Source organism: Cydia amplana, chromosome 14 (genome assembly GCF_948474715.1).
Source record: "Cydia amplana chromosome 14, ilCydAmpl1.1, whole genome shotgun sequence".
Lineage (NCBI taxonomy): Eukaryota > Metazoa > Arthropoda > Insecta > Lepidoptera > Tortricidae > Cydia > Cydia amplana.
Window position 1 is genome coordinate 895,263 of NC_086082.1, and position 26,061 is coordinate 921,323.

General features: G+C 36.7%; 1 protein-coding gene across 1 annotated transcript in view; it reads right to left on the reverse strand.

The window, feature by feature from the left end:
- LOC134653939 (uncharacterized) overlaps window positions 1-26,061 on the reverse strand; it is a 599,610-nt gene that overhangs the window by 542,895 nt on the left and 30,654 nt on the right. The window contains 1 exon segment of the mRNA XM_063509308.1: window positions 3,398-3,837. Within this exon segment, the coding sequence (XP_063365378.1) occupies window positions 3,398-3,814 (417 nt within the window). The 5' untranslated portion in view covers window positions 3,815-3,837.

Below are 26,061 nucleotides of genomic sequence, written 5' to 3' on the forward strand. Positions count from 1 at the left end.
GCCGCATGATTTACGTTCTCCCGAGGACATCTGATAGCGCGAATTGTCTACGCATTTGTCCCGGTCGTCGCGAATGTGTGGCGATATGTCAGCATTGTTTATTTACAGGTGGGGGAGATTCGTAATATTTCGCGTGGGCTCTTGAGACGGCGCATACTTTTAAAAATTGCTTGATTTGAAAGTTTAAAGAGCTGGATGTTGTCGTTTCTATCTTGAAATTGTGACCCATTTGACTGAAAATGGTATGAAGCGTAATGGTATTGTAAGTATAACTTTACTTTTAAAAGTAACTTGAACTTAAGTATAAAAGTTTTTTTCAGTAATCTATTGTATTTGGATCTGTCCACTGGTGTATCACTAACATAACGCTACTTTATATTTAGGTACTACAATAAAACTAGTGCCACAACTTCGGATCACTTTAATTTTCTGGCATTTTTGTGAGTATTAAAAGAGCGTTGCATCGTTACATAAGCGACATTATAACGGAACGCTCTTTTAGTTCGATGCTTCAAATTCCGATAAACTTGGTCAAATAGTCTACTTACTGTTTTTATTTTTTTAGGATTGAACCTCATCTTTGAAAATTGGCATCAATTAGGGGCTGAAAAGTTTTGACACTACGATGGAACACACAACCAAAACACGAACTGTATGTGTAGCGTAAGTGGGTGCACTAAAAAAATCTCGTTTGGCTTTGCCGTACTCGGTCAAAAACCTCAAGAAATAGTTTTACACAAGTCTCCGCATTAGTGCCGGTAGGAAGTAATGAGGCTGCGTATAAGTGGCTTCCGGTTTTACGCGCCCAATGCTACCTATTACTTTGATGTAGCTAGGGATGGGAAATGTCGATAGTTTCCGTCGACCTGAGGGCTACCGCGAAAAACGAATTTCTGTCACTCTAATTACGCCTTCATTGGAGTAAAAGAGAAAGATCCCCGCAATTTGCGAAATTGGGTTTTCGCGGTAGCCCCTCTGTTCGCCTGGCATAGTCCGCATTTGGTAAAAAGATTGTAGGTATTACAAATTTGTCAGACAAAAGAGAAAAGTTACTGTTCTGGCTATATTATGTGCTATTAATATAGGGCCCCAATAATTAAGAGAAAGATGCTGAAATAGGGTTCCTTCTTCTTCTTCTTCACGCGTCGAGGTTCCTTTTTTTTAATAAAAGGGATTTTGACAGCCCTAGCTGGCTGTCTCGTTTAATTTTCTTTTAGAATTGTACAAAAAAACTGCCTATAATGAACATTACACAGCACTCGAATCACTGGGAAGGTAGCTCAATCCGCTTTTGAATGTATTTAAGAATCTCTCTCTTACCATATCTATACACCAGAATAATACTAAGCTCACATATTAGCTTAGGGACCGCTTCTTCAGTCAGCAAAGGTTACTATGTGGGCATAGTGTTCAAAATGATCGGAGCTCAAGTTTACGACTGTATAACTGACAATGTAAACGTTACGTTCAATATTATACATCAATACCTCAGAGCCCAAAGCCCTTAGCCCTAGCCCAAAGGTAATGTGTAAACTGCTTAGACGATCACGGTTTCACTCAAACAAATCAAAACAGACAAATGTTGATTTATTTAACGAACAAAAACGCCATCCTGCTAGTTATTTATTTAAAAAATTAGATCTCTCGGTTATTTTTTGGAAACAAATTCTAGTGAGTGAAACCGTTGTCGTATAAACAGTTTAAAATGATGTCTCACGAAAGTTTAATATCGATTAAGGTAATGTGTAATTGAAAACCATCTCGTTTCCTGACTTTTTACGTCTGCGCGTTGCTGACCCTTTAAAAACCTGTTCACTGTCACACGTAAAATGGCAGACCTATATATCGATGTATCCTAGCTCTTCCTTAGCAGGTGGAAAGCCCTTAGCCCAGTTGCGGCGCCCTCGACTCGAGCGCCCTCTCGCCACGAATACAACTCACTTGCACACTCTTTCACTACGCCTGCCTACCACACTGTGTAATTAGAAACCATCGGTTTCCTTATTTTTATGTCTGCAGCTCCAGGGGCTGTTACATGCGCGTTGCTGACCCTTTAGCCCTTTTCTTGGCCATTTACCATACATTTATCTTACAACATACATAATATAATATAATACATAATAAAATTTAACGCCCACTTTTTCTATTTTTTTCAACGAGGATTTTTTTTTTGCTCTACCACTTCTACCAGGCATAACCGATCACGTTTTTTTTTACAATTTTGCTATGGGTCTATGACAGTTTAACGTAGCAATGGTGACCATGAGACTCAGTAAATTTAAAACAATATTTTTAATTAACGAATTAACAATTAACAAACATTTACATATTTTTGCATGTTTTCACGTCCACATGTTAAAGCTAAAGTTAAACAGTAAGAAACACGACATATTTCTGTTCACGACTTAGGATTCACCCTGTATCCCCGCGATTAAAGGAGAAGCGGTCAATTATGCGAACCTTGACAATTTATGTGGGAACAATATCGCTCCTTATAGCGTCTTCAACAAAAATCATCACTTTTAACACTGACAGATCAGAACCACAACAAATCCAGATCTAATTCATAACCTTCTGAAATCAGAATACGCCTGCTATTCCTTTTTATTGAGCAAGGCTGAGAATCCTTTTTTCATCAAAAACAACCGTTGTCCCGTCTCCCAGACATTGTTTAAAACTCCCATGTTGCCTTTTCTATCTGACACAGGCGATCGCCAGCTTTGTGTCAATGGCACTTCCTGGGCTCTCCAACCAGTACAACTGGTTGTACTACTTGTACTAACACAAGTATCATAACATCTTAACTGTTTGGATTAAAGGTGGACCTTGTGCCCTTGTAATAAGGTTTAGGAATACTCAGGATAATAATGTGGACGAGTAAGAGTTTGTGTTTATGTTGTAAATGTTCCAGAACGTTCCTTCTTGTAGACATTTTGTTAGAATGGGGTAATAAGATTAAATAAAAATTGCGATGGAGTTTAACGTAGCTTGAAATTGTCACTAGTCTTGTGAGACCTTAACGAGAAGAGAATGTAGTAATTATAGCTTTATAAATGTATACTTTGCAGTTATTTCCCGCTACGGAACTAATATTATAGCAGAACTCTCTTAACTCTCTTCTTTAGAGCGAAGCTAGTTAAATTCATAGACCTCCAATGGTCTATGAATTTAACTGCACTACAAGAAAATTTGGCTGTTGAATTTGTTAATAGCGTAGGAATAATTTTATTGTTGAATTTATTTTGCTTTAAAATTAAACGAATGACAAGGAAATGCAGCTTTGTTTACATTGAAAATGGTCGGAAAATTCTTTTTAAAAGTTGAAAGTGCAGTTCATAGTAAGATTTTGACTAAGAATTCGGAAAAACTTATTTAGTATCTATAATAAAACACTCACCCGCTTGTTGTCCCGAAACTTCAGCCAGCCACTGATGACACTATTATCCACATCACTTTCCACCTCCTCTCCCCTCCTCACCGGCAGCGGTGAGCCTCCCGGACTGTCCACCTCCCGTCTCCTCATAACCGGGGTACATTGCTGCGACAGCCTCCCCTCGTTCACGGCATCACTCCTCCGACCAAGCACCGGGGTCCCGTGAGCCGAAACCCCCCCTAACACTCGCCTGGATAGGAAAGGACTGCCTTCCCACATTGGTCTTTTCGCCGGGCTTTTGCATTCAGAGTGCATGCATAAAGCATCGAAGTTTGCCAGTTCCACTGACACTCTTGTCTGCAGCCCGCTTGGGTGCGTGGTCAGAATCGTCTGCTTGGCTATACTGCACCCATGCCTATGTACTTCTTCCCGTCTCTCCATGGCTCTTTAGCTCTCCATTCCATCTGAAACGAATAATTCAATTAAACAAAATGGCTCCTTTAATTGCACAATTAGAGCGCCTACATTGGTTTAGATTGCTCTTGTATAGAGGGCCATCCTTTTGTGCGAACTAAATTGACTGTTTTAGAATTTAAGCAGGTTCGTTGTAAAGGAGGTCTGACACTGTGCGACAAGTGGCAAAGTTTTTTAGTACACCGTGCACATTTTCAACTTGAATTCAAATATTTCTATGTTAGGTACCTACAGTAAAGTTGGCGATGTATAGAGATATAAAAAATGTGGTTTAATTTGCCGCAATGTAACGTGTAGCACATGCAGTATCAAATTTCTATAGAGCATAATTATGTACCTAGTTGCATGGGTCTAATATTTTTCCCCAATCCCGTCTAAATGTTCTAAAATAAATATCAAAGAACCAACACCCGAAAGTACCCGATCAGGCGATCAGAGCGTATTATAATGAACATACATGTAATTTTCTTTTAAATTTAGACTAAAATGTATTGATTTCAGGTATCCAGCTCAGAAACAATAAAAACCATTTTCATAAATATGTACTTAAACCACCGACATGACTGTTCTTTAAATGCTTTAAAAGACTTAAATCCGTGCCCTTTTTAGCACTTCAAAAGCCCTGTGGTACACATTAAATTGCCGCACTCTGCCGCACCGTGCCGCACAGTGCAGAGCGTGCACAAAAGTGCCCCAATAACTTCCGAGGGGTCACAGATCGCCCGCCATTTGTTATGGAGGCTCGCGGCTTAATCTTTGCCAATGTCGACTTTAATAGGAATTTTGGCCGACAATTTTGTTCTTTAATGAAGTTGTGAAGTCTTCATAATTCTTGGGGCCATATTTTAGGAGTCTGTCTGACTTGTTGATATTAGATTGGAAGCGAATTTGTTGGTCTCGTTTACATTTATTTGTATGCCACTTAACTGAGGCAAGAAGTGATCAATTTTAGTTATATATCATATGGACTGCTTGAATGCTTGGCTGAGTGTCTAATTAGTAGGTAAATACTTTAAATGGACTAGGATAACTTTTATTAGTACACCAACCGACTAAGAAAAGTGGTAACCCTATATTAACGTGACAATTTTTCAATTCATAATTGATATAGCAGTCAATTCAACGGTTTAACTCGTGCATGGAAATCTAACTGACAGGCATTCGATTGAATATATCTGGATTGGAGCGCATTCGGTTAAAAAAACCTAAAACTGTTCGAACGCAACGCACTGGTAAATTTAGATTATTGCTGAATAAAGTCCATAACTCCTGAGGGCCTACCGCGAACCACGTTCGACGTGTTGCCTCTCTGTCGCACTTGTAAATTCGTACGTAAGTGTGACAGGGAGGCAACACGTCGAACGTGGTTCGCGGTAGGCCTTCTGGCATAGGGTAGCATCTAAACGATGATCATTTATTAAGAGTTCTAACTGCAAACTGGTTTCATTTCCTCAATTATGCATAGGCTTAAGTCTACTCGGGTTTGATGTATTTTGGAATATTTTATTAAGATCGGTACAAAGAGAAATGCAAATTTGATTGCTGCATTCGGCGAAAATTAGATTTTAAATGAGTTGTAGGAATTCGTATTGTTGTATAAAACCCTTTGTTATTTAGAAGGAACTGGCATTATCTGCCTTAAGGATGACTGCGCTTGGAAGCGCGCTCTATGGAAAGCACCACGTGATCACCCGACAGCCATAAAAATTGACATGTGAGATGCCTTGCCTTGGGTCGGGCCCGACCCGGTCTATCGCGAGTCATCGTTTAGGCTGTTGCCTTCTCGTGAAAGTGAACTTTTATTGAATGCAAAGCATCCCTATAAGGGTTTTAGTACCAATGTACCTACGGTTGGTATGGAGGTCCTGTAAATATATTTACAGTACATATGGTGCTACTTTTCCGAACTAGTGCGGGAAAGAGCACTTTCCGTGCGTATGTCGAAAGTTTAAATGTACTGTAAAACGTCGAACGATACACGTGCGAATAGGTAATTCGCAACTCGTGTCGATTTAAAACACCGTCCGTCGTGTTTTAATTTATCGCCACTCGTTTCGAATTTCCTTTTTTCCGCACTTGTATCGTAAATAACTATTTTAGAACGTTAGCTTGTTCAGGTATTTGTGAACTCGACCGTACCTCAAGGCGTAGTTAAGGATCCTATACATTATTTAAGCAATAATGTGCCAAGGTAATCTGTTTGACAGTCACGGAATCGCCTCTTTGATATGATGATTACTGGCGAAAAATGTGGCAGATAAATATTATCCTCATGAGTCTAAATGTACATATTCGTTGCAATCTAATTTGAACCTTACATGAAACAAATAAAGTAACATTTCTTTTGTTTCATTATGTTCGTGGTGGTCAAAAATCCTGGGTTCAAACTTTGATTGTGCTGTATAGAGCAGAAAAAAGCGGCCAAGTGCGAGTCGGACTCGCCCATGAAGGGTTCCGTATTTAGGCGATTTATGACGTATTAAAAAAAAACTACTTGCTAGATCTCGTTCAAACCAATTTTCGGTGGAAGTTTACATGGTAATGTACATCATATATTTTTTTTAGTTTTATCATTCTCTTATTTTAGAAGTTAGGGGGGGGGGGACACACATTTTACCACTTTGGAAGTGTCTCTCGCGCAAACTATTCAGTTTAGAAAAAAATGATATTAGGAACCTCTATATCATTTTTGAAGACCTATCCATAGATACCCCACACGTATGGGTTAGATGAAAAAAAATTTTTTAAGTTTCAGTTCGAAGTATGGGGAACCCCAAAAATTTATTGTTTTTTTTTTCTATTTTTGTGTGAAAATCTTAATGCGGTTCACAGAATACATCTACTTACTAAGTTTCAACAGTATAGTTCTTATAGTTTCGGAGAAAAGTGGCTGTGACATACGGACGGACAGACAGACGGACAGACAGACGGACAGACAGACGGACAGACAGACAGACATGACGAATCTATAAGGGTTCCGTTTTTTGCCATTTGGCTACGGAACCCTAAAAATCGTTTAGGTACGAAAAAAATGCAAATGTATGACTAAAATTTCGGGATCCTTGTAAATTTTATCATACACAGATTACAGGTTTAATGGCTTTATACAAACAACCCATTCAAATGAGATAAAAAATTAAAAATACAAATAGGGATTTAGGTATATACCACAATTTAATAGTTTTGCACATAGAGACATAACATTTCTAAGTCTATTAGGGAATCGTAGATAGGTATTTTATTGTCTCATCCGCTTCTATCGATTCTGTGGCTTCTTCTTCCTCGCGTTATCCCGGCATTTTGCCACGGCTCATGGGAGCCTGGGGTCCGCTTGACAACTAATCCCAAGAATTGGCGTAGGCTCTAGTTTTTACGAAAGCGACTGCCATCTGACCTTCCAACCCAGAGGGGAAACTAGGCCTTATTGAGATTAGTCCGGTTTCCTCACGATGTTTTCCTTCACCGAAAAGCAACTGGTAAATATCAAATGATATTTCGTACATAAGTTCCGAAAAACTCATTGGTACGAGCCGGGGTTTGAACCCGCGATTGGTTCGATTCTGTGGCTTACCTACTGATATTAATTTCTGCACGATTGCCATATCATTTTTGGTGTACTAGAACGCTCTTAAAGCTTGATAGCATAGCGGTATACTCGTACTAAATGTCTTTAAATTACCTATGTGGTATACCAAAATACCAATTCAAAGAAAGAATAAAAACCGCTTCTTTGTTACGAAGAATTCATTCTTCAAAAACACAACGTCTATAAGAAAATTACCTGTCTAAGTCCTTCTTAAAAGTAAAAGTAGCCCATCTTTGCTCAAAAGGTAACATGTTTAATATAAAACAAATATCTTAAGGTTGTTTTTAGTCGAAGAAAGGGTTATTTATTCAAGGGACATTACTTTAACGAGCGCCATTACGTTTCAACTCGACTCAACCCTTTAAACGCTTCGTACGTGTAATTTGATACTCAAAGACTTGCTATTTGTACGAGAAATTAAACTTTTTACATTACACGGACGCTTTTTACAAGGTTTTACTTGTACCTACTACCTATTTATTGTTTCTAACATGGCAGTAAACTAAAAGAAATATTATACGACATTCTGTAGTTATGTAAAAAAAAAAATTAAACTGTTTATTTTTCTATAGAATTACATTACAATTACTTAGTACTAATCTTACATTTTTAAGATTATATGAACTAAGGGTCATGGGGAGCAACCCCTATGAAATTATTGAATTACCATTAAATATTTTACATGCTACTAAATCTTTTTACATTTATCTCTATCAATGCCTTTTTAACAATAGCCTTAATATTACTAGGTTTCTTATTTATGTTTTCAATTACTTACATCATTGGGAAAGCTGTTTAGAGCTACATAACATGTTATATACCTAACTTATGTAAGTTCCACGTTGTAAACAAGGCTTCTTGACGGTTAGGTGGGGCTAAAATTACTTAACCACTACCACAGACATCCGGCCTGATTCGAACTTTAAGACATTTATTCATATAATATGGTACTAAAACATCCCAAAAAAGAACAATAAATAAAAACAACATTAAGATACATGAAATATTACGTTTTTATTTGAAGAAACGTCACTGTTGACACTGACATATCTAATCCATATCGAATCTAGACGTAGTATTTGATGTATCTTAATGTTCTAATCGGGCCGATCGTCAGTATTTGCAACATAAAATATACATTTTAATTTTACTTGCACGATGAAAGGTGATCTGTTAAAAAAACTATAAAATAACGTTGACATTATTGTTTATACATAAATGCAAATATTTGTAAAGTATTTACCAAGGGAGCGCAAATAATGACGTTATTGTAGCAAATAACTCGTTAACGGCGAATTATTTCACTCGCGCGTTTAATGCTGTTTATCACGGTTTTAAAACGAGCCTCGTAAAGGTCCGGGTACACTTGCGTGCCGGCCCCGACATCGCGCGGCGGCGGCAGCGGCGAGCGGCGGACAGGTCGGATCGCTGTGTCTCGCTCCAACCTATGACCGCCGCTCGCCGCTGCCGCCGCCGCGCGATGTCGTGGCCAGGCCGTTACGCTGCACGAAAACAACACGACATAACAGTTCGTTGCCTTATTATAGGCACGTATTATTTAATGCATAACGTTTAAAATCTTAGCAAACTGTAACTGTATGTGCCTTTATAAAGACTTTTAAGCACCATATTCTTTATTATTTCATATTTCGGTTTTACTGTGTAGGTATATATAAACAAAAACATTTTGTTATGAAATATAACGTAATAAAAAAACTAAAAATCCACTATAACTAATTATAGTAGATTTTTAGTTTTTAATTAATAAATGGGCCATTAGGAGCCAGTAATAGTGCCAAAGATGCTTGCTGGTAACATTTCCTCGCTGAGTTGGAATGCTTATTCGTTGAGTGAAGAAGCTGTCAGGTCTTACAGCAACATCCTACCGTTTGATGTGTCAATCGGAGCAAAGAGACTTTGCGAACGAATTCGCATAAGTTTGTCTGGACCTTTATAATATCCCGTTCTACTCAATACACTGATAGGATTAAGTCCATACACTGCCTGGCAATCGAAATGGTGACGAATTTATTTTAAACCCTTTATTCACATGCTTTAATTTAATTTATTTTAAAAGGACACAATTGTAATGACAGATCCCTCGGGATATTTTTGCAAGGCAATTTTAAATGGGCATTTCAAATGTTTTATGAGGTTATTTTTAATGGAGGAGATAAATTGTTTCGGTGAGTCAATTTATTACTCACTGACATAATAAAGTTAGTATTAAAGCGTTTAGTGTCATTTTCAGTGTTTTGGGGACGAGTAAAAAATTAAACTTTGGTGCTCGTTGGTAGTAGGCGTAATGGGTATAACTTTTCATTAAATAAAGAACTACTCAGCTATATTAAAACTAAAAAATATAAGTAATTATATTTGTAAATGCAAGTTAAACAATAAAATGCTGCCTCGCTCGCAATAATAGAAGTACTTACACAAGTCCTAGATATAACATCAGCTAACTGATATGGTTCTAATATGATTCAAATATCGTTTTGATGTCAGGCGCACATTCGAATATTTTATCTTATCTTATCTTTTTATAATAAGATTAATTTCCACCATCCCAAACGTAGCTATAATTCCACTGGCCACTATCGCCTAATGAAATGAGAAGATAATTGAAAAGATAGCTCGGTTTAACGGCCCGGGCGCATCTTAGTCGTTAGTGGTCGAAGAAATACACTAATTATCAGATAACGGAAGATATTTATTTAATGTTTTGTTTTCTGACGGAAGTATAAAAAAAACAAAAGGTGCATTATTCATGCACCTTTTGTTTTTTTACTGTCGCATAATTTTATGAAACTTTAATTTTAACTACCTACTTTAACCAACTTGATAAACTAAACTAAACATTCGATAGCTACTTAAATAAAATTAAAATACATATTTAGAGAATCGCCGCCATTTTTAACTAAACTGAATTAATATTCAACCAACACTACCTACATTTTTAATTCTTCTCTAAACGTTTATCGTTTTGCAGTACCTTTAAACACTAGGTATTAATTTATCGCTGAACCGTGTTTTACTGTGTGAGAAGACTATAACGATCGGCATAGATAATAGGTATAATGCGGCATTTTGAGTGTGTCATAACCGCTACTAGTTGATATGTTGTTATTGGTGTCTGTTTATGTTTATATTTTAAATCGCTTTCTGTTTTTATTCCACTAACACTTAGTTTTTAATCTTAATTATTACTAACCATTATGGGTCATTGTTGTCTTTTAAAATAAATAAATTGAATTGAATTGAATTGAATAATATCTAGTTAAAAACCTTTTTCCTTCACTTTGTAATATCTACAAATACCTAAAACACTGTAACACTACTACGCCTACTTCTAATTGTAACCACAGCCACGCGTTATACTCTGGGGCTCTGTCTCCCGGGACACAGAGTAATATGACGCGAGTCACGTGACCCGACTCGTAACAAACAGGCCTACTAAACAGAAAGCTAGCCCTCAGAAAAAAGTCGACATAAGAATGAGCATTATAAGCTCACTAAAATAAAGCTTTTTAACTATTTTTTAAGCTTTTATCGCATCGCAGTAGCGAACGAGAGAACACTAATAAACCGATACTACGCATACTCCTAATTGTAACCACAGCCACGCGTTATACTCTGGGGCTCCGTCTCCCGGGACACAGAGTAATATGACGCGAGTCACGTGACCCGACCCGTAACAAACAAGCCTCCTAGACTAAGAGCTAACCCTAGGGAATGGTCGTCGAGTTCAAGAGCAACAAAACCTGTCCAGTTAGCTTTTTATAGTATCCCTATTTATATAAAAACCTCTGGCGATGACTTTGAATAACGTAAAGCATTGTCTGGCGTTTAATTTTTCCAAAAAAAAATTTATCGCATGATTTATTTGAATTTACCCTTAAAACAATTGACTTCAATACATAAAAATAATACTACACCAAAGCTAGAACTCTAAAACTGTCATTGACTAACCTCCACCCATGCACTGCTGCGAGACTTCTCTAACGCCCACCGATGAACAACGGCAATATTTCTAGAACAACTGAAGGATATTCTAGCAAACTACTTATCTAATTTTTCAGCTGTTTATTGATTTAGCTTCGCGTCAGTAACTGGCAGGAAGTTGGGCAGGATCGGGACAGACAGGTGGCACGCCCTCGTTTATTCGGAGGCCAAGATTATTTTTGGATCATTGAGCTAAATTATTAGTTAATTAGTTAACTGTATATTTACCAGTAGACCATTTTCCGTTGCAAAATCTCGTATATGCTGTGCAGTTGTGTAAACTTGTTACATATATGTCTGCTACGTAAGTTCGTAAGAACATGGACACAATTACCTGGCAATTCATCAACCTTATTCCAAAGACGTAAAGGCTACCAATGGTCAATCGTGTTGATGTTAGTTCAGGACGAGGTTGAGAACGCTTGAATTTGAAACGGGTTAGTTGTGGGGTTACAGGCAACGTTTACTATTATAGGGATACACCACAAATACACAGGAATCTGAAACTTGATCGGATAACAAGATGGAAACCGAAACAGTTATTTGACTAAATTAAGCCAATGAATTTATACCAAAGTTATATATGTAGTAAGTTCCTTTCCCTATTAATACTACAAGTGTAAATGATCAAAAATATGTGCATCTTTTGAATTAATAATTTACTTCATCACTACATAGTATAAAACAAAGTCGCTTCCCGCTGTCTGTCTGTCTGTCTGTCTGTATGCTTAGATCTTTAAAACTACGCAACGGATTTTGATGCGATTTTTTAAATAGATAGAGTGACTCAAGAGGAAGGTTTATGTATAATTTGTTAACCCGTGCGAAGCCGGGGCGGGTCGCTAGTTTAAGTATATTACAGTACACGGCGCGCGGCTATCGAGACCCGCTACTTAAGCACTGTTAATGCAAGAAGATACTAACCTACTTTTAGTAGTCATCGTTTTTAAACCTTGCAAGTATGCATAATACACAAACACATATATCTACACGTTTTTAACGAATACCAGTACAGGTAGGTACGATTCTACTAATTGCTCTAGAAATTATTCTAGAGCAATTAGGTACGTGGAATTATTCTTATTTACGTCTTATGACACATTATGACTGAAGTATATAGAGATGTAACTAACCCAAATCGATTGTCACAGCAAGCGATTACGAGTGGATGGCACGTAGACTGAGGTATCGAATTGTGACGTTTAATGAATTTTTATTTGAGATTTAAATAAAGCTATAATAAGAAGATATAATAAATTTAATAATGCTTTGTTATAAAATATCTAATAACTATTGTAACTTTCAAAACGTCACAAGTCCCATACAATTTGTATGAAACATACGCCTTTTTTGACTAGTGACGAAAATATTTCCGCCATATTGCCAGCGACATGAAGCGTTGCGAATCAAATGAGCCGATACAATCCTATATTGGTTTAGGACTGCTAGTGCGGGGATCAATTATGTTACCGGGAACTCCGGGAAGCACATACATTTACCTGTTATTTATGTAGTTAATTGAAAATCAAGGTCGACAACGCGAATGTGTTACCTCTGTTGCTGGCATCCATAATTGGGCGTTTTTTTTTTGTTGTCCCCTACACTTTTTTCAAATTTGGGATTTTTTATGTGTAACGTTAGCGTCTTGACGCTCCTTGAATGATCAATTTTGTCATAAAAATACACTAAGAATAATCTTAAAACTAAATAAATTATATTAGGTAAAACTAAAATATAAGTGCCTAAGTAAATAAATAATTCTATAGTAATATTTGCTCGTGTGGTGATGTAGGCGCTTATCCAGCGCGAAACACGTATGTGACGTGTGTATCGTCATCTCGGGGGCGAGGGGTGTCCGTGCATGGAGCTCGGGCATTTGGACTTCCGCGGCGGCGCGATGTGTTCGCTCCAACTAAATTTTTAATAATGCTCTCGTGCAACCCTTCCAAAATGTGCCGTCGGAAAATTAATTAATTGCATCAGAAACTATCATTTTCTAAATTTATTTTGTGCGTTAGTGTTTTCCCCCGCTCGGGGGTCCTACCACCTACACTACCAACACTGGCTCCGGAGTCCACCTGCTGCCCTGCTGACCCGTGAAGACCTCAAGGCCGTGACGTCACCACCACTTACATGCGCAACCACCACAGCACCAAGCGCACAGCAGGGAAGTGGCACTCGCTCTTAAGTGCGTGCAAGTGAATACGGGCTCGCTTTAAACTGTATAAAGAACCACCTCTGAGATCTACTAATCTACCTACCCTCGACTTTAGTTATTTTTACAAAATCGTTTTCTTTGTTTTTAATATAGTTTTTTTATTATGTACTAGTTGTTTTACTGCCTAGAACACTAAACAACAGCTAAACTGTCACATTGGCGCCCAATAATAGGTTTCGAGCCGTATTCACTTGTGCTTGCTGTAGTATTATCTAGTAATCTTTGGTGTTGGTTGTTTCTTTTAGCTATAAGTCTTTCCTAGTGATCATCAAAATTGTGCTTATACACGTTAATGATATTTTTGGCCACTTACTACTTTTGAAATTTTCTTCTTCTACCCACATTTTGCTGATCATTGTTAACTAGCTAGTTTTTAAGTGATTTCTACTACTTTCTGCTTCTTTCTATTTCTGTGTTCTTCTGGGAAATAATTTTCTGCTATTATTTTTAATTGTAATTTGTATATTGCAACACGCACCTACGGACTAAACATGTCTTACCAAATTAAATATCTCTCATTGCAAAAGGCAGAGTTAGAGTACGAAGTACGAAGTTGGTGCCAGGAGTGTTTGGCACATCAAAGACTTAAAACTTACTAACTATAGGTCCTAGAGCCTTAAATTGATTTGTTCTAGTTCTACGGGTAAATATTCTATTCAAAAAAAAAACGACTGCGTCGGCCTCATTCTAGTATCACGCGTTCCTATTAAAACTATTCTTTTTTTTTACGAATACACTAACTAAGGGTACAGTGTTGAAACCTCTACCAGGTTCATTACTATAATCTCTTGGTATTAAAAGAAATACAGTATCTACCTACTGATTTTCTTGTACTATTAAATATATACATTTTTTTACTAACTAAGGGTACAGTGTTGAAACCTCTACCAGGTTCATTACTATAATCTCTTGGTATTAAAAGAAATACAGTATCTACCTACTGATTTTCTTGTACTATTAAATATATAAATTTTTTAACTAACTAAGGGTACAGTGTTGAAACTTCTACCAGGTTCATTACTATTATCTCTTGGTATTAAAAGAAATACAGTATCTACCTACTGATTTTCTTGTACTATTAAATATAGTCCGTCAACCAAATCTTGTCAGTAGCAATGTAAAGCAAACTAAAGTAGGGCAACACTCAAAGAGCAGTATTGCGCTAAGAAAAGCAGCAATGTACATCGAACCAAAAGATTTTTTTTTTCGCTGAGCGCGCCCTGCGTACATCAATTCAAATTGTCACTCGCGGTTTATTGAAAAAATTTGAAACATGTACGGACAATTTAAAAGCGATGTTAAAACAATGTTAATCAAAATGATGAACAAATTAGAAGATATCAAAAACAACTCCCTATCGTATATTCTCTTTGTTCCCTATCTGTCTTCTAAGTTTACTAAAATAAAATCATATCAAAATGCAGATAGTTAGATAGTGCATATATTTGTTATTTACAATATAATATGCCACTTGTTAATGTATATTAGTGTACTCTTCTGGATGAATATGACATACCTGTGTAATTTTTTTGATTGGTATATATTGTACAATATACATATTAAAAATAAAACAACTGATATTTGGGTGTTTATTTAATTTAAAGGTAAATAAGATAAGGGTCACTTTAGCTTACACTATAATTCAGGTCATTAATTGAAAAAATATAATGAAGTTACCAATGTTACCGGGTCACTTCAACCAAGCATAATACTCTGTAGTAATCTATTTCATCTTAAGCATAAAACAGATTTGTTTCAAAATGTGTAATTTAAGTTTTCAAACATATGGAATTACTCTAAGTCTTCTCTATGAAATATATAACTTAAATTAACTTACAACAAAGATTTCTGAGGTATTAACTGTTTTTAGTTTACCTAAAGTAAGTAAAGTAATTTGTCTAATTTAAAAATTAAGTACCTTGGTACCTATTTTATTTCATGACTTTTATTGAACAAACAGGTATGTACAGCGACTTAAAACTTCTTTTAAATAGATACATCCCTACTTCAGCAAGTATAAACTAGGATTTCCCATAGGCAGTCCCATAGGTACAAATGTGCAGTAACGGAGTGTGTCAGATGTACTTTAATATAATCATTAATAAAATATAAAATAAGGATGCAATGCAGTATTTAATTAAGACCAGTTATTTATTGCTCAAAGTAATGTATTTATTATAGGGACAACTACAAGGTTTAGAATATAAAAATGGTAAACATTATTTAAGTAATATATTGATATAAGCAGATTGTGTAGATTTACTGAACAATTAATCGGCTTTATTACCACATAATTCACAAAAATCTTAATATTGTATTGCTAAATTAGTCAAGTAGGTACGCTGCGTAATAGATATTGGTGGCTTATAGTTAGTACTGGCTACCTTAACGTACACACTTGACATAATTTAAAACAGTAATAAAGATCTAGCAATAAGCTACATGATGTATTACACCGTAATCAGTTGGAATATACGTTACAAAGCAATTGTTAAAAGGTCATCAAAGGGTTATATTCACATTAAAGGTTGTAACGTACATACCATCAGACTATAACACAAAGAAAACATACAAGTCATAAAAACACAATAAAATAAAATGGACACTTAACTTCGTTTGTCGTCGTTAGCTCGCCAACTGAGAAGAGAGCCACAACTGTCAGACACCCGCTTATATTCCATCAGACTTCACCCCTTCCACCACTTCTTGGTAGGAATAACAAGTAAGATGTTTCCTGCACATCCGGTTATCATAATAATTCAATTTAACAAATGTATTTGCTACATTTTAATTTAATTTATTATAGAATAATTAATCGCAAATTAATACGAATTTAATATCATGGCTTATTATTATAAGATACTTTATTTACGTTACTAATGTTCTGACAGTTATGGTCAAGAAATATACATGGAGGGTAGTTGTGTAATTAAACAGCAGTTCTAACTTATTATTTCGATATACGTATTACCTTAGCAAAAGTGAACTATTTCGTAAAAATGCAAGTGTGATCTTTGTTTTTATACTATGTATCTCACAAGTGCGTGAATCAAATCAGCCTACATAATCTATTTTCTTGATTAACATAATGACAACTTTTACAAGAATAACCTGTTCCATTGCTCTCAATATTTTTGTTACATTTTTAAATAATAAGTTTATTTTTCGACTTGGTTGCGTTGTACACGTACATAAACCGCCATAGGTAAGTATTGTCTGAAGAGATACTACCTACTACGAACGCCTTATATTGGGCAAGATTTAATCCTGCAACAAACATGTATGGATTAGGTAGATATTGCGAAAGAACGGCGATATAACCAAGGCTCTTAATACTGTTTAAAAGGTTTACCTTTGTAAATAGTCACAACTGATTGCTGTAAATATTAGACATGTGGGCCTATGGACGGTTTCCAGGACACAATTTATGGTCTTGTTGGATAGATTTAGGCATACGTTTTAATTTTATTTATGCCTTTTAACCCTAAAACAAAAAAACTGAACATAATCTTAAAAGTTCGAAAGAGTTCTTCCAGTACTTGTCATAACCTCAATTTTTAGTAATGTTTACCATCAACGAGCATGATTGTACATTGTAGGCCCCTTAGCTTTGCTTATTCTTATTTAATGTATTGGTATTTAATGGTGACAGCAGAAATATCTCTTGAAACAGAAACGATTCAGAATGAAAACCAAATGAAAACAAATAAGGTGACGGCTGTCATTCACGATCCACATTCCACAGATAAAACACAGATGACACGCGTTTTGGAATTATTCGAACACAGTGTTGCTAACCCGCGATTTTTCAAATTTGCCGCCTTTTACTACTGACAAGATTTGGTTGACGGACTTTATATATTTTTTTTTCTAAGAATTAATACTCCAAATAGGACCGCAAAGATATAAAAGATTGAGACCGCTAAATATTTTAACATCTATCGTTGGCTATCAGCGAGTAAAAGTAAAAAAATTACAATTACTCTGTATGAAAGAGGCTGGAAGCATACTATAATATGCAACGGCGTTATAAAAGACGAAGAATGACAGATTGGTACAAATGGGTGAAGAATGTGGCAAATTAGTGCTCAGGGCGGGTAGCTAATGAGTCAGTATAGCGATAGAGGATTTTACCTAGGTAAAACCCTTCCCAAACAAGGGGGGTATGTAACGTTAGCGTCTTGACGCTCCTTGAATGATCAATTTTGTCATAAAAATACACTAAGAATAATCTTAAAACTAAATAAATTATATTAGGTAAAACTAAAATATAAGTGCCTAACTAAATAAATAATTCTATAGTAATATTTGCTCGTGTGGTGATGTAGGCGCTTATCCAGCGCGAAACACGTATGTGACGTGTGTATCGTCATCTCGGGGGCGAGGGGTGTCCGTGCATGGAGCTCGGGCATTTGGACTTCCGCGGCGGCGCGATGTGTTCGCTCCAACTAAATTTTTAATAATGCTCTCGTGCAACCCTTCCAAAATGTGCCGTCGGAAAATTAATTAATTGCATCAGAAACTATCATTTTCTAAATTTATTTTGTGCGTTAGTGTTTTCCCCCGCTCGGGGGTCCTACCACCTACACTACCAACACTGGCTCCGGAGTCCACCTGCTGCCCTGCTGACCCGTGAAGACCTCAAGGCCGTGACGTCACCACCACTTACATGCGCAACCACCACAGCACCAAGCGCACAGCAGGGAAGTGGCACTCGCTCTTAAGTGCGTGCAAGTGAATACGGGCTCGCTTTAAACTGTATAAAGAACCACCTCTGAGATCTACTAATCTACCTACCCTCGACTTTAGTTATTTTTACAAAATCGTTTTCTTTGTTTTTAATATAGTTTTTTTATTATGTACTAGTTGTTTTACTGCCTAGAACACTAAACAACAGCTAAACTGTCACATATGTTATTTCTACTCAGAATCACGAGCTCTTTCAATCCTAATAGGAGAAAAAAAGTGTCCTAAGGTTTTTATTTCCATTACGTCACCATTTTTCATAGACTTTGTACGGCGGTCGCGGAATGGAAAGATCGAAAAATGTATGGAAATTTTGGGACACTTTTTTTCTCCTATTAGGATAGAAAGACCTCGTGATTCTGAGTATAAATAACATAAAAAATCCCAAATTTGAAAAAAATGTGTAGGGGACAACAAAAAAAAACGCCCAATTATGCAGCACGCTTGTTTGTACCATCGCCGTGGTATAAAAATTAATGCATGCTACAGGTATTTCAACAAAGTTTAACTACCACAACAAGTCACTGACCTTTAGAATTGTGGATTCTCATAAACAAGAAAAATCTTTAAAAATATCCCGTCTCCAAAAATACCAAATACTGCCTAATACTCCTAAGGGCTGCCCAGTGCCCAGTGGTCCGTATAAGTACCCTTTCATTTGTATTGCAATTCCTTGTTTATAAGTTGTTTCATAAGATTGTGGCTCAACTATGGATTATATCTCACATCCGTGTATTCTGAGAAAACTGGGCAATCTTAAAAACACTAACCACTAACAGCTAAAAATAGAAGTTATTTATGGCAATATTCAAAATACTTATTAATAAATATCATTCCAGTTAATCTAATTATAATAATAAAATAGAAAACATAACCCATAAAAATACCTCTCCTAAGTAAGGTTCGGATCGCAGCCCAGTGGTCCGTACGCTTTCACTTGGCCGTGCCATAATGCCTGATTATAAGCTGTTTGCTTAGGACTTGCTTTATATTTCCATTGCTTAAATAGTCTAATTGTTGGACTAACCAGTGAAATGTGACCGCCATCAGTAGTTTATAAGATTGAAGAGAAACACTTATTTAAAGGGGCCCACGGATTAAGGATGACTCACGTTATACCGGGCTGTGTCCGGGCCGGAGCCTCCGGAGCTTCGTTTTCTATGGAAAGCATCACGTGATCACCTGTCATCTGTCATAGAAAAGCAAGCTCCGGCCCGGACACGGCCCGGTCTAACGTGAGTAATCCTTTACCAGTTCGCCGGTCGATATCAGCCTGTAAGGTGACAGTCCATTTCCAACCGCAGCAGCACTACTGTTCATTTTACTATGGAAATTGACAGTAACAGCGACGAGTTCAGTACCAGTAGTGCAGCTGCGGTCAGAAATGGAATGTTACCCTTAAACGCAAAAGTTTCCCCACAGTATAAGAAGTAGATAGACGTAGTAAATATACATAAAAATAGTCGTACCAACGTAATAATTAGAGATGCCACGAATATTCGGCAACTATTCGGCCACTTTGTCGAATATTCGGTATTCCGCCGAATGTTGCCTACTATTCGGCCGAATACCGAATATCTGTTGCTCCTACCTAAAAAGAAAAACTACACAATAAAAATAGCAAAAAATAGGTATATTTAATATTTAAAATGTATTATTGGAAAGTTGTTAAATAGGAAGACCCTTTTTTAAGCATATTTGTTAATTATGAAATATTTTATTTTTATCATGGGTCTGATTTGATTGACTCTAACTACATTCATTAGTTTTGTTTTACAAAAAATATATCTTAGCAAACGTTGTGCTTTGTTGGGGAACAGTCTTCATAATAATTGTGACTCACAAATCACAATGTTCGCATCTCATGCCGAATATTCAGTCGCCGAATATTCGGTATTCGGCCGAGAGAGTGACTTAATATTAGGTATTCGGCCAAAACCACTATTCGGGGCATCTCTAGTAATAATACCTTGTAGTAGGTTAGACTATCGAACGCTATGTAGCATTTGGAATGGCATTAAAACCGGACTAAGGGCCAGCTGTGTTCTTGCTTTTGTTTGAGGGTTTTGAGCTGATGAATTTTCATTAAGGACGTTCTGACTTAAGTTTGGGCATCAAGTCACGGTTACGCTATCTAAAACGTGTCCTAGCTAACATTTACAATTTGTAGTACTTGAGGGAGTTATAAATACGCAGGAGTATTATGGAAGTAATGGAAGGCTTTTTTTATTCCGCATCGTTGTTGTTTGCCACCATCCAAAAGACTAGGCTACAAGGACGTAACATTCAATGATAGGTAGGTACTATAAATTTTCTTCAAGTTCTTTTTAATAATAATGATATATTCGCACTGCCACAGTAATTACTACTAGGCCAAGTTAAATTGAACTTACCTATTTACTTTCTAATTGTTGAAGTTGCCGTGAACTAAAATGTAATTAAGCTACCAGCCTAAAGAATCCTTGGGCCTATAAAGTCCACTCGGAGTTAACTGGAAGTTCATTTTAAACTCGCCTTATTTAACTTTCTGTTGGAATGGGATTGGATACGTATAATGTAGATAGTTGTTTGTGCAGCTTTAATTGCATTTGGAGATAGACAGTCTTGGCAGATGCTTGGGGGTTAAAAATACAGCTTTATTCACAATCTTTTGACGCCTTTATATGAATCAAACTGTTAAATATATCCTAGGACTAAAATTCCAAGGACGGAAAGGAAGGAAATGATACCACCTACACCAAAATAAAAATTTGGCGGGTCATGTGCCAAACACTCTATATATACAGTAGGGCTACTTAAAATTACAAATCATAGACATTGTTACAAAATGCTACTAAATATAAGTATTTGTACCATTAAATTTGAAGGTGAAAGAGCCTCATGAAATTATGATGTTTTCACTCTCGTTTAATTTAACTGAGTATAATATACTCGGCTTGATAAAATACCTTCCGAGGTAACGCGAATAATGACGCCTGTGTGTAACGCTGCCTCAGTGTCTAAAGAAATAATGTACCTGAATATGTCCTTAGTGATTACTTTAATTCCATCCATGGGTGAAGAGAAAGGGGCAGAAAATATGGTGGAAGGGTATACACAGGCAGCGACAGAATATATACTCTTAAGTAGTATATTTTTTACTTCCAAAAACAATCCACATGACTAAGACTAGCTGATACGTATCACTGACAGTTATCCCTTCTCCGTAAATACTCTGCACATAGCTTTAAATATTACTTAATACACAATTTTCCGCTATTAATAAAAGTTATCTTCATCCATACATATTGCGCGGAATTACTATTTTTGACGTAGTCAAACTGTGCGCTGTACAGGAATACAGTTGAGTCGCTCGCAGTGAGTCGCTGCAGTGGCCTAGGCGTGGGCGAATGGACGCTAGGCCTCTTCGGGCACAGTGAAAGAAAGGGGCCTCGCAGATGCGATTTCCCCCACGGCTAGATTAGTTCACGCTACACCACTGGCTCGCAGCACAATACACGTGAGATAATTTTTGAGTTCTAGTCAGACTTCTATAGTTATTCTAGTTAGTTGGTGAGCTTAGATAAACGAGCTCGTTCACTGTGCATGTGCAAGTTCCGCGGCGAGTGTTGGCGTTGCGTGCCTCATGCATTCACGGGCTAAGTTTTGAGGCCAACAGCGTATTTATTACAAACAGCACACACAGAAATATTTAATATTTGGTTTAAATATTGTGATACCTTTCAAATTCACAATATAAACTGCCTATTCACTATATGCTACCGCTGCATTCGGTCTTACTTTGTCAACTTTTATTAGAAACGCGATCGAAGGAACTCCCAACAAACAATTAAGCGACACTTAGCACTTATTTTATCACCTAAAGACATAGAACGGCTGTAGAATAGCTACATATTCTAAGCTTACAGGCTCTGGTGACATCAAGGTCTTTAAGAGGTCCATGTATAGCTTTAAGATCCACAGTAGCCGCTTTGGCCGCTATAACGCAACTTAGCCGCTAGTGTTATAGCTCAAAGTGAATTCTACCACCTTAGCATCTATATGAGTAATAAGCAGCTGCAATTTTCACTTAAGGTTCTAAACAGGCGATAAAAAGTCTTTTATAGCTCTGTGTATCGCAATCGCTACTTAACTCTCTTGTATCACTTACAGTCGAAAAGAGAAGTTATGAGTCACCATTATAGATCATGAAGTCGCAGACGAGCGTTATTCAATACCTTAGTACATCTTATACTGTTATTAGAGTCTTACTTACAACCTAAGCCTATAGCGCCATGTTAAGATGACCGATGAATCAATAAGCAAAACAAAAACTATTAATTAAAACGTAAATACTCAATAAAAATCGATACTTTTACTCAATATTTACCTAATGTTAGTATTGTTATATTTAAAACCGGACTTCACGTATATTGAGTAATTTTTCGAAAATTAAATACGGTGGACCACAAATAAAAAAATATTATATTCAGATAAATATGCAGAGGATCAGAGTCCCTTTAAAATTTTGTTAGTAATACATATAGTTATTGACAGTGTAATTAATTTCGCCATCATAAATCCCCAGATAACACCGGCATCAGTGAACTAAAATAATTATTTGCTTTTAATTATCCGCCATTACATTTCACTTCAAGCTGTCCCAGGCAAGCTTACGAATAATAAAACAAAATGGAAACATCTGCAACCAAAGCAGATAGGGCTAAGGAAAAAATGTGCAATTACCTTCTTGAGTGTTACAAATATTGACTTTAAATGCTAATATATATACCATCTAAAGCTGAAAGTATCATCTATATGGCCCTACACTACTACTCAAATAGTTAGTTAAGTAGTCCCTTATTTGGCACCCTTTTAAATCCTAAGTAGTTAATCAACGCTATTATAGCACTGCTTTAGCGCTCTTCTATCTCTTATTTCATCCTATAACTCTATTGTAGCGCCGTTTTACAACTCAATGTGTTAAAATTTGTGCCCAATCCGGGGGTATTACGGAGTTATAGCCGGCTATAACTCCTATTTTTAGAACATCAATAGAACCTCTGGAGTAAACAAACGCTTATGTAGATCTCTTTTAACCCTTATATTTAGCACCTAATGTTAATTGGGCTGTTACTCCGTGAAGATGATATTTTTGCAGCAGTGCCGAAACATCGAGAAGTAGGTAGTCAAAACAAATAGACATGATATGACATGATGTGCGAAAAGTGTCTTGAGAATGGTAAAGATGGTCGGACCAAATCCGTATAATCCAAGTCACCAAACTTCAAGTCGTAATCAATTTACGATGCCGAAGCCAAATGTCGAAAATGGTGATATACCGGCAGGCAGAAAATCACGCTATCTTTAGCAAATCAATTAAGTTAACACGGGAAGATGAAGGATTTGCAAACAAGTACCATCGTCCACATGTTAGCTGGCATTTCGTAAGCTTTATTGCGAAGACATACGTCTCACCTAAGATCAGTTACGAGTGTTGCTGTGAGTCCGGTAGCTTGAAACCACTGGCGGTATACAGTTCTGCACCCTTATTGTAACGTGTATCCAAACTCAGTCTACGTGCCGATTGCTTCGTGAATGCCCTGGCTATACCCACGACCTTCCAATTTACGAACTTATCTCTCAGACTTAAGGTTGAAAGTTCAGTGGTGATGCGGCCCAATAAGCAAGCTTTGAAGGGGTCTAGTGGCCGAAAGGACCCTAATAGGGGATTGTTCCCGATCTGCTGATGAATCTGGATATACCGAACCAATTTAGTGTTAAATAAATAAATAAATAAATTTATTATTGTATTTATTACGTATGTATTGGCGACTCGGTTCATGTGACTTAAGAGGTCACGTTTCGGTCATATTTAAACTTTACCCACAACACCATTATTTTCAACAAAGTTTCATAATAATTTCGTCGCAAACAACAAGTATAGGTACCTACTAGCTTTTCATCCCACACTAATTCGTCACGGATTCTTGTTGTGAATAGTCAAAACTTGTTTATATTAAAGATATCCTGTTTTGAACCTTATTTCTTTAGTAATAGGACGAAGAATATATACTCATATGTTTTATGTCTGCATTGCTTTACTTTTGAGTACTAGGGATGGTAATTCTAGGTAGTGCTAGAGTCGAATGAGTCTAAATTTAAAGTTTTACAAGGTTCTGCGCTTAAAAAACTTTCAAGTCGTATCTTTCTTAACTTTCTTTAAGACTCAAGAGTCATTTTTTGGGTTCCGTCACGTTCCATACTCAAAGGGTAAAAACGGGACCCTATTACTAAGACTCCACTGTCCGCCTGTCCGTCTGCCTGACTTTCACCAGGCTGTATCTCATGAATAGTGATTTTTGAAATTTTTACAGTTGAGGTATTTCTGTTGCCGCTACAACAACAAATACTAAAAAGTACGGAACCCTCGGTGGGCGAGTCCGACTCGCAGTTGTCCGGTTTATTCAGAACGTTTTATATTGTGACTCGAAAAGACTACTCTTGAAGCAAAGAGGTCTTCGTAATCATTCTGAAGGTCTATTATTACTGTTACATTAATCTACCTAGACCCACAGTAAGTTCAATAAGGCTTGTATTAACTATGTGTTGTGTTGTAACATGAATTTATAACACAAGTCTTAATTTTTTTTTTGTAAAATTCATAAGAAAGTTTCAGACAAGTTGTAAAGAGTTCTAGCTTGGCCTTATTTCGGGATTCTTAAAAACTTAGTCGTCCACAGTGTATTTTTTATTTACAGTCTCGTCTTTACCCACACTAGACTGCTAGTTGATTAAATCTGAGCATCTGTTGTAACACAAACACATTGAAACTATTCACCGGAGCAGCAGCAAAGTTGAGCAGTTTGTTGGTGAACTCGGCATGTTTAGTTAAGAGTTGGAAATAATATAACAACTACTTTAAACTAACAATTTCTCAGTTTCAGTGTAAAAATATTATTTTTCTTTGTTTTAAGTTAATTATCACGTTAGTCAGGAGTATACCATACCTAGTTATCAGCAATGTTCATTGCAGAAATACGACTTATTGTAGGTATGTGTTGTAGGTAGGCCGTTAATTACAGGCAGTTGTGTTGTCGATATATGGTAACTACCTACCTAAGTACTGTGGTTATTTTAGTTTAGTTTAGTTGAGCGCATCGCCAACAAACTGTTCTACAGTTTGGCGAAACTTTAATTATAAGTACACTGTACTTTGTGTTTTGTTAAATAGGTTTAAAAAAACCGGCCAAGTGCGAGTTGGACTCGCGCACGGAGGGTTCCGCACCATCAACATAAAATAGAGCAAAAAAATCGTGTTTGTTGTATGGGAGCCCCCCCTTAAATATTTATTTTATTTTATTTTTAGTATTTGTTGTTATAGCGGCAACAGAGATACATCATATGTGAAAATTTCAACTGTCTAGCTATCGCCGTTCATGAGATACAGCCTGGTGACAGACGGACGGACGGACGGACAACGAAGTCTTAGTAATAGGGTCCGTTTTTTACCCTTTGGGTACGGAACCCTAAAAAGACAAATTTATATAGTAAAAATCAACAGCGAAGTATAAAATAAGTAGGATTTATAAATAGACCCGTGTAGGTATAAATTTAACCGGTACCTCGTGTACCTACACTTTTTCGAATCATAATAACTTGTAACTAATAATATAAGGTTCT